This window comes from Ziziphus jujuba, chromosome 2 (assembly GCF_031755915.1).
Source record: "Ziziphus jujuba cultivar Dongzao chromosome 2, ASM3175591v1".
Classification (NCBI taxonomy): Eukaryota; Viridiplantae; Streptophyta; class Magnoliopsida; order Rosales; family Rhamnaceae; genus Ziziphus; species Ziziphus jujuba.
In genome coordinates this window covers 31,867,689-31,878,499 of record NC_083380.1, presented here as the reverse complement: position 1 = coordinate 31,878,499, position 10,811 = coordinate 31,867,689, and the positions used below count along the sequence as shown (strand labels likewise).

The following is a 10,811-nucleotide window of genomic DNA, read 5'->3' as shown; positions in this document are numbered from 1 at the left end:
ATTCTAATTTTTCATAAAGATCAAGAAAGCATATAAATAAGTTATCCATTCATTTTGTTAACATTTTTGTACACTAATATAAAACCAAGTGAAAAGGAAAGGAAAAATATTTCTCATATGCTTCCATTGAAAAAAAAAAAAAAAAAAGGTTACTTTTTTTGTGTGGAAAATACACATGCTGTGTTTTGATTTTGTCATATATACATACATATACATAATTTCTAGTTTACATGGTTTTTTTAGCTAATTAATAAAATCTAAAATTTATATTTCTTTTAACTCTAAATTAACGTGGACTAAAAGCTACTCTAGTCTAAACAGGGCAAGATGAGTGCATGTTCTTTAATCGTCATGTGATTGCGAACACTCATCAAAGTTATTATTACTAGAATTGTCCAATAATATAGAATTTTCCATGAACATGATATTTAGTAAAAATTTTATATTTGAAATCTAACCAATTCCCTTGTGATGTGAGAGATATATACTATTATTTTATTTACTACCTCTCAAATCATCTTTATTTTCTCCCAAAAGATGAAGAGTTTAGGTAGAATATATTTTCCCCTTTTTTTATTTATTAAAATGTAAATAGAATCCTAAAATATAATTAACAAATTTACTAAATTTACATAGCAAGAAATTGGGTCCTTAGAAAAGTCTAAGCAGGGTATTTTTGGGTGTTTCTTGAAGATTTCTAAGGCTCTGTTTGGCATTTGTTTTGGAGTTTCAAAATTGATTATCAAAGAATTTGGTAAAATTTTAAAGTTCCGATTTTACAAAAATTTATTTTCTCTAGCAATTGTTTTTGAAAAGTAGAAAAAAAACCAGTTTGAGATTCTAATTTTAGCTTCTTTGCTTATCCATAATTAAAATACTATAAGTAAAGAAACGATAAATAATGTACTTGTTAATCATTATATACCATAAAAATAATTAATTATTATTATTTATCAAACACTCAAATACGGATTTTGAATTATATAGTTATGAAGTAAAAGTTTACCAAATACTTAACTGATTATTTTTGCAGCACACCTAAACTTGATTTTCTTAGAAGCTACAACAAACCAAACTAAGCGTAAGCTTCATTCCAAGAAAATCAAACTTCAATATCTAGTGGACTTTTGACCTATAGCCTCTAGCTTGAATCTAACAAAGTAATTAAAGAAAAAAAAAACTATTAGGAAAAAAAATATATATATATATATATATATATATATATATATATATATATATATATATATATATATATATATATATATATATATATATATATATATTGAAATTGAAACCTGACCTTTTAATACTAAACAAGAAACAGAGATAGAGAAGGTGAGAAGAGCAACATGAATGTCTATGAGGAGGGGCAGAGCTAGGATTCCAACTTTAAGGGGCCAAGTTACAATTTTTTTTTTTTTTTGAATGTTCAAATTAAGTTAAAATTGTTATTGATGATATAGTTTTTCTATTATATTTATAATCCTTAAAAAGATTGATAACTGATTTTTATAAAATTTCATATAATTTATTATTTTAACATCTATATAAGCTTATTGAAAAATCTGATTCGGTTTGTTCAAAAAAAGACTATTAGAATAATAAAAGAGAATATACTTTAGTGAACAAAATTGATAACATACAAAAACTAAAATATTTGTTTTAAAAATATGATAATCAAATAAAAAATATAACTTAACATATAGAATGTTGATAACTTGATAGTAAAACACAAAACAAAATAATGAAATATGAAAATTTTACAAAATACTGCTTGAAATAAATATTAATCAGAAAAGGAAATACCATTAATACTTTCCATTAAACCATAAGTATACCATATATATAAAGAAATAATATCAAAATTTTCACTAGTTTAACTAAATTTTCTAATCATAATGTTAAAAAAAAAAAACTAAAATTTCTAATTAATAACCAAAAAGAAGAAGTAAATACTGTAATTTAGGAGTCCAAATATATAATTTAAGACAATTATACAGCTGTTATGCTAAAAAATTGAAAAAACCATATATATTAAAAAAAATAAAAATAAAAAACTTTAGGGGGATATGGCCCCCCAGGCTATGGGGTAGTTCCGCCCCTGCCTATGTGTGTGTATGCCTATATAGATATTTGTCTATAATTGACAGATTCAATAAATTAACAGGAGCAATTACGAATTTTGGCATGCTGAAGACTACAGAATAGACCTTGCACTGAAACAAAGTTACTGACTTGTATTTGGGTTTTTTTTTTTTTTTTTTTTTAAATAATTATAAATTTTGTCAAACAATTGTTATAGCCCTTTATTTGATAAATATAGTATGATTTCATACCCCAAAAAAAAAAAAAAAACAAAAAAAAAACTCTTTTCATTTATAATACAACCAATGGGCAAGGATTTACCAATTAATGTACAATAATATAATTGTAGTCAAATTAAGACTTACACTTTGCCACTAAAGATGTGTCTTTACCATCATCATGGTCTCTAATAATTCCCCTTTTGAGAATTATTAATCTCCTTTTCTTGAATAGCCACGCTGGAAGGATGTTCTTGATCGCAATAATCATGCATTGGAAACAAAAACAAAATTCATTACCAACAAAAAACGAGTTAAGAAAATAAATTCATATATACATAAATAGATTTCTAAATTCATAAATATTCTAGCAAACTTTAATTTTTTTCTTAAAACGTTATCATCCAACAAATATTAATAGAAAAAAATATTATATATATATATATATATATATATATATATATATATATTATACATATACCTGCAATCTTGTGGAACACTCCATGAAGAATTTGGTAATTGCATAATTGGATCCAAGGACATAAATCTTCTCCAATCATGAAGCAAAACCTGAAGATCATGAACTTTGTTTTCTAGGCCAACACAGCAATTTGCATGCACTGTACAAACTAGGCCAAGGTCTCTTGTACGCTGACAAAACCCACTAAAGTAAGCAGTATCAAGAAATCTAAGTTGTAATCCAATCTTGGACATGAATTCGTGGTGTTTAATCTTATTAAGCACATCTTGATCATGGCGACGTGGATACCATTTTCTGGAGTAGAACCAGAAATTGTAAAATTGAATTGTTTTGCTGTTAGATTTCACATAAGCAAATCCTCCATTTGGTCTGTTATTTACATTATAAGAATTTCCAAAGAAGAAATCACATGCAATTTGGAAATCTGCGTGCGGATAAAATCGTGGAAATGGATCTCGTAGCCACATTATATCAGTATCCTGAAATTATTTATTTTTAAAAAAATGTTAGCAAAAACTTTAACCTTATATTACAATAGGAAAATACTATTCAAAGTTAAGCGGTTTTTGTCCTTAAATATTTTATAAGTATATAAGTACGCAGAGATATAAAAATTTTCATGTCAGAACCATTTAAAGAAGATGAATTTAGACTTTATATAAGTTTATATAAGGTTGCTTTGCCGTTATAAAATTTAAATATTTCATTAAACTTGTATAGTTTATCAATACATTTTTAAATCTAAAGATAATAAAGATCCTGATGGTTTTAATAAGCAAGAACTATGTAGATGCATACAAATTTTTATCAAAGAATTCTCCATATATAAACTTTTGGCCAGAGACCTCCGATTACATGCTAAAAGCAGAGAAATGCATCTTATTACATGTAATAGGAGGTTTTCTGTACAAAAATTTGTCTAAAATTCCTATATAAAATATTAAAAAAATATATAATCAATTTCTTATTAGGTCCACATGATAATATATATGAATAAAGTTTTGAAGAGAGAATACGAGTACCGTGAACACAAAGTTGTATCCCATCTCAAGAACAACAGCCAGAAACTTAATCCTCCCCCACATCATTTCTAAGTAGTCCGGAGTCATAAAAAATGCATCACGAGAAAAATTGAATTTGGTGTGGAGTTGATAACAATGTGGATGTAAAGCTAGGCAGCGACTGAAAGCCTTCTCATCCAAGCAGATTACAACTAAATGATTCAACAGCCTCTGCGTATTTTTTCCTATGTGAAAGCTCTCAAGAAACAAATCAAATATTGAATTTGGCTTCGCCCACGCATCATTTAAGGTTGTTATAATCACAGTTTTGTCCTTCATTGAAGCATTTTTTAGAACTATGTCTAATGAAGTCTTGTTGATGCCCTGAAAACATATATATCATAATTGGACAGTTTAAAGTTAAAACCAGAGTCAATATGGGAAACTGAAAGAATATCATCTATGTTTGCTTTCAAAGACAATATATAAGTTGATGCATGAGAAAAATATTACCATATAATTTTCTACAAGGAATTTTATGGCTAACTTTATATTTACCATATTATATGATGAAATTAACGGTTTCATTAATTTGATCATTTGAATTGGATATGATGTTAAGAGAAGAAACTATTGCTTGTGGCAAAATCGCTGTTTCCTTACCCATGACTCCAAGGGTATAACTATGATGGACACACCACAGAGTCAGTCCAATAATAATTACTATATTGTGATTTATGATAGGTATTTATATAGCATAAGCAGTTGGATAGGAGTAGGATGGCTGTAAGATATTATCTACAAATTCAATTAGCTTTAAGCTTTTGAAAGATCTATTAGCAATATTAGGTAAACTATTTATCTTCAATAATGTTGTAATATCAGGAAAAAAAAAAAAAAAACTAATAGAAAATTGCTATATAAAATAAAGGAGTTCATATGGTATAAAAAAAAGGCATATGCGTTTTGCGATAAACTAAAATATAAAGTTATGCATGAAAAATATATAAAATAAAAGGGAAATTTATAATATTGTATAATAAATTTAGGAGTTGATAATTATAATTAGGGATATTATTACCAAAGTCCCTAAACTATATAATCAATATCATCTTAGTTCTTAAACTTATTTTTTTAACAATTTCATCCTCAAATTAACTTCAACAATTAACTTTAATCCTTAAACTATATTATTATTGTCACCTAAGTTCTTAATTTTTTTTTTTTGATAATTTTATCCTCAAACTAACTTCAACAATTCGCTCTAGTCCTTAGATCTTTTTCCATCCATTTGGAATCGCAAAATTCACATGCTTTAAATGTGAGCCAGTTTTAAAAGACATTTAATTGTTTCTTCCGTTGTCCATTTCCCCCTCCTTTTTCTTTGCAAATCTAAAAAATGAACTGAAAATAACTATAATATTATTGAAATTTAAACTTTTCCTTTCATTGCAGAATAGTGGCCTACATTTGTTTTACAAACTTTTAATTTACTAGTTATAAATGAGATTTAAAATAATATGGAAGAGGAAAAAATTTATCCAAGCATAAATGCCAACCATAATAATACATCAGGATCAATCAATCAAATTCTAATTAAATTGGTATTTAATTAGTTTTTGCATTTTTAAAAATATATTGTTGAATTAGTGATTTTTCGCTAATGGTAATTGGTTTGGCAAATTGAATCATCCTTTTGATATGCATACAAAAACAAAACATTTTGTTTCATGTTTGAGGTTTTTTTTTCATTATCCTTTCCCCCCCTTTTTTTTAAAGTATATGAGTTTGTAGTTCTAAATTGATGGAATAAAAGATGGAAAAGAGTCTAGGGAGTAAGGTGAACTGTTAAACTTAGTTTGAAGATGAAATTTTCAAAAAAAATAAGTTTAAAGATTGAAGTAATATTGATTATATAATTTAAGAACTAAGATGAATTGTTGAAGTTAGTTTGACAATGAAATTGTCAAAAAAATAAATTTAAAAACTAAAATGGTATTGATTATATAGTTCAAAGACCAATAATGATAATATTCCTCATAAATATAGAAATGATTATAGAATATATATCCTAGGCAGGCATTTACTAGAAGTCTAGACGTCCACTCGTCCACCGCTCTATTTGATTTTTAATGCCTTTAGCTTTATTGACTAACTATGCATCATCAATGATAGTCCTCTGGACCGACCATTTTTAATAGCTTTGTCACCCACTCACCCTCACCCTCACGTACTCTTATATACTGTTTTATTTTATTTATTTATTTATTACTATTGAAGAAAAATATTTTAGTTATTTAGATCCATTTAGATTGTGAAAATAAGTATAAACATATAAGCAATATAAATAATGCTTAAAAAAATTCATTTTTTGGTGATAATGTTTAAAAATGAATGTTAAAAGTTATATAATTTAAACATTATCAAAATAAATGTTTATTTTTAAAAACTAAGTTAAATGTTATAAAAATAAAACTTATATAATTTAAACATTATCAAAATAAATGTTTATTTTTAAAAACTAAGTTAAATGTTATAAAAAAAACTTATATAATTTAAACATTATCAAAATAAATGTTTATTTTTAAAAACTAAGTTAAATGTTATAAAAACTCGGTTAAATATTGTAAAGTTTTATAAATTTTTTTTTAAAAAGCAAAAATAAAATAGTTTATAAAATATATAATTAAGTAATAAGCAATAAATAATTTTTTTATACATTATTATTACAGAACAATTTTACATTTAATTATACACTTATACCATTTAAATTCAAATAACACTAATTTTTTTATATATAAATTTTATTGTGAAAAGATGAATAATTTAAAATAATAATATTATTTGGAAAATCTTAATTAATTTGATAAGAAACTGCTAGCGTAGTATAGTATTGCAAATTTTAACAAGTTATTATTGTTTTAATTTTCTTTTTTGATATTGCGATTTGGGACATGGGGATGGGAATTCGCGTTGTGAAACTTTTAAGTCTTCCATTTATTTTCTTCTTTTCTGTTCCATCTTTTTTTTTTTTAATAATTATTTTGTTGAAAGAATCTTTTCTCACCCATCCTTAATTAAACAAACCATTCACTTTGTTCTCTTCTCTTATTGTCCTTCTTCAATAAATAGGAAATTAAGATGAACAAAAAAATAAAATATAGATTAAACAGATCATATGGTCATGTTAATCATTTATTTCATATATATGTTCAAACGCAAAATAATAATATAAAATTAATAATACAAAAACACCTTACAAGTCCTCTAATATAAACAAAAATAATTAATTCATGCAGCAAATTAAAAAACTCACAAAATTAAAGAAACATCAATTATAATATTGCAGTAAAAAAAATAGATAGAGAAATTTTATATTAATTAAATAGTTTTAAACTAACCGATCTAAAGGCACTGTCAGTTGCAAAGATTTTACTGATCATGTAAGGTCTGGGCAATGAATTAGAAAGCACAAAGCAAGCCACCGCAAACCCCATAAACGTCAGTGCCAACATCATCACCCGAGTTCTGTAAATGTAATTTCCTTTCTGATGATGTAGATCAACCTCCTCACCATTAATACCTGATTTGCACAGCATTTTCTCTTCAGCACTTTCTTCAATATTTCTCTTCCCCCTCTCTCTCTCTCTTTCTCTCTCTCTCTCTCTCTCTATATATATATATACACTCACAGACACATTATTTATCCATAAGAAAAGAAATGTTAATTTCCTCCATGATCTGCCTTGTTAATTCTTCCCCATATATATATATATAGGCCAATATATATAAGTCCTATCGGAACTTAAATGGTAGGAATCTTTTTGAGGGCTAAAGTGCATGTACTATAGAGTTGGATAAAGATATTAGAGATCGTGCAAGAGAGAGAGAGAGAGAGAGATATAGAGCGAATGGCCTTTAGCTTTCTAGGTTCCCAATTAAACCAATAAAAAGTAGTTTTGGTTTATCTTCTTACATATGAAAAAATTCATGGCACGGGCGGATGATATTTTTCGGTAGTAGTGTTTGAAAATATCAATTAAATTGGTCGGCTTATTTTCCTGATGAGGGTTGTTTTTTAGAAAAGATATACACGTATATATATATATATATATATATATATATATATATATATATATATATATATATATATATATATATATATATATATATATATATATATATATATATATATATGTGCATTTTTGATCTAATAAAAATATTTTGATTTTATAATTAAATATGAATTAGTCATTTTGATTTTAATTTAACTTTTTCATATTGTATTATAATTTTGTAATTTTAAAAAATATTTTAACTGGATAATTATTTTTTCTCTCTCTACATATAGGGCTATGGGTTGCTTAATTTTTGTCAAGTCATAACATTCGCATGGTAAAACTACAATAAATATGCTTTTTCAAGTTCTGAATTCTATTTGATAAAAAGGATCAATAGTTAAGCATTTTTACTTGTATCCATGAGAATATGAGTTCGAATAATGAAAATTGTGGGATTTTAAATAGATTGTAATTTAGATAAATTGTTCAAAAATAAAAATTCTGAATTCGATCAAATTTGAATGAAATCTTCTTCCTCGATAAATCAATAAATACTACTTGATATGATTGAATACATCTCATTTCACTTTAATATTAGACTTTTCGTTTTACCAATTCTCTCTCTCTCTCTCTCTCTCTCTCTATATATATATATATATATATATATACATATTTTCACTAAAATAACAAATCTATATCTTAAATGCATGCCGACTCAACCTCTTTAGAGGCCTAAAGCAAGAATAGAGGAGGCCCTAAATAATTGTTTTTAAATAAATATTCAATTATATATATATATAATTATTTTTTTCTTTTGACATTAAAAATAACTTTTTAACATTGTAGGATATATATATATTTTTGAACATTGTAGAATATATATATATATATTATATATATTTTTTTAAGGAAACAAATTTATTTATCACATATAGAAAGAACAATTTAATATAGGAGTGCCTAGTGTATATTAATAATCTAAATAGGAGTGCCTAATGTAATTGAAGGTTAGAGAATAATGTCAACTTAACTTGTTTGACTATTTACTAAAATAATTAATTAGAGGTATTTATGGAAATAAATGCTTAACTGATTCCAATGTAGAAGTTTAGAAAATTTAATAAGTTCTTAAAAAAATCTTTTTATATTTTCAAAAAAAATTAAATTATTATGCACTCAATTTAAGTAAAATTTATCTTATTTTATTAAACTGAGATCTGCATTTGATCATTAGATCATATAAAAAGTTAGGATATAAAATTTAAAAAATAAAAAAATATATACTTAATGAAATATTAAAAATCATATTTAAGAAAAGTTAATCTTGTCAAAATCCGTTGATTAAAAAATATAATTTTAAATTTGAACTCTTGATATATAATTCAAATGAAAAAGAAAATTTCATATTAAATATTTTATTTGAACTTGGCTATATATATATATATTATAAATAAAAAAAATAAAAAATACATATTTAAGATGATTTTTGGGAGACCTTTCTTTATGGGGCTCTAGACAATGGCCTTACCCTTAAAGAGACTTTGCTTTAAGTGTAATTCCAAAAATTGATATACTAATTTAGTTTTCATATTTAGAGGTAGTACTAATATATATATATATATATATATATATATATATATATATATATATAACTAGAGAGTCCGTCTATGGTGCGGACGGTCCTTATGCGGACCACAATATTGGTGACGGTTTTCTAAACAACTGTCGTTAATACTATGAAAAACCGTCACTAATACTGCGATCCTCATGCGAACCGTCCTCACCATAGAATTTCTATATAACTAGATATGTTTCCATCGCTTACGTAACATATATTAAATCGCCTTCTTGGACAAAGTTGGAATTTCATTGTCTTCCCGATTTTCTGGGAATGGCCCTCCACTAATTAATATTTATTTATGATAATCAGCATGTGGGCTTTTCTTTTTTCTTTTTTATTTTTTGCAAAAACGTGTCTGGATTTTTAGAAAGAGAAATTTATTATTGAGCGAGATTTGTACATGTTACGTATAGTTTTAATTTTATAAGTATATATTTTATGGTAAAATTGGGCAAGATAATAGCAACTTGTCCTCATCATCATTTTTCTTGAGGACCCAAAAAATTCGTCATCATACTTTGATTTCATGTAAGTTTTGTAGATTTCCACTTCCATTCTAATTTTATCAATTGACTAATTTTCCCCCACCTTAAAAGGAAATTATATTTATGTTATGTTTATACATCTAAAAGAACAAAAATCAATTTATTCTTTTTATTATTATTGTTGTTATTATTATTTTTATTATTTGTACAAACTATAATTTTATTAGGCTTAATTGCATTTTAATATCTTTTAATTTAAATCTTCTATTTTTAATTTAGTTGTAATCAATCTTTTTATATACTTAATAATTAAAGTTGTTAATACTTAATGCAATACCTAATTTAAAAATACATTTAATATTTAATATTTTGTAAATTTATATGGAACATATATATATATATATATATATATATATATATATATATATATATATATATATATATATATATATAAAGATGTGGAACATCGTGAACATACTTTTTCGTGATTGATATTGAACAATTTGGTCATAATTGGACCAATGTGCACCAAATAGAAAAATAAAGCGCTCAAATATTTTGAATTTTAACCCAAATGTTAAATTATAACATTCTTAAAGGTTATTAAAGTGTAATTAACCTTTTTAATTAACTAATCTTTTTCAAACCTTAAGGTTTGGAGGTATCCTGCTAATTGCATAAATAGGCATCATAGTTTGTCTTTTTTTTTTTTTTAATTTTTTTTTATACTGGCATCTTTTTATTATTATTATTTTTTTCAATGTTCAAAATTAATAAGCAAATTTACATAATAATACAATTAATCTAAGAAATTTTATTTTATCTTTTAAAATATGTTCTTTATTCTTTTAAGAGTGCT

The 10,811-nt window shown here is 24.8% G+C and overlaps 1 protein-coding gene across 1 annotated transcript; it reads right to left on the bottom strand.

The window, feature by feature from the left end:
• Positions 1–2,300: 2,300 nt before the first annotated feature.
• On the bottom strand, positions 2,301–7,717 carry LOC107419503 (uncharacterized protein At4g15970-like). The gene is made up of 4 exons (XM_048473100.2): positions 7,187–7,717; positions 3,807–4,169; positions 2,785–3,263; positions 2,301–2,556 (listed from the first exon to the last, which is right to left on the bottom strand). Exons 1-4 carry the CDS (start codon positions 7,382–7,384, stop codon positions 2,517–2,519), a joined length of 1,080 nt encoding a protein of 359 aa, XP_048329057.1. The 5' UTR covers positions 7,385–7,717; the 3' UTR covers positions 2,301–2,516.
• Positions 7,718–10,811: the final 3,094 nt, after the last annotated feature.

What these genes read in the sequence shown, in the direction of transcription:
- LOC107419503 (XM_048473100.2), bottom strand. Translation starts at nt 7,384, where the DNA reads ATGCTGTGCAAATCAGGTATTAATGGTGAGGAGGTTGATCTACATCAT. An exon ending in CTGACAGTGCCTTTAGATCG is followed by an intron (nt 4,170 to 7,186) that starts GTTAGTTTAAAA and finishes ATATGTTTTCAG; the next exon opens with GGCATCAACAAGACTTCATT. An exon ending in GATACAACTTTGTGTTCACG is followed by an intron (nt 3,264 to 3,806) that starts GTACTCGTATTC and finishes AAATAATTTCAG; the next exon opens with GATACTGATATAATGTGGCT.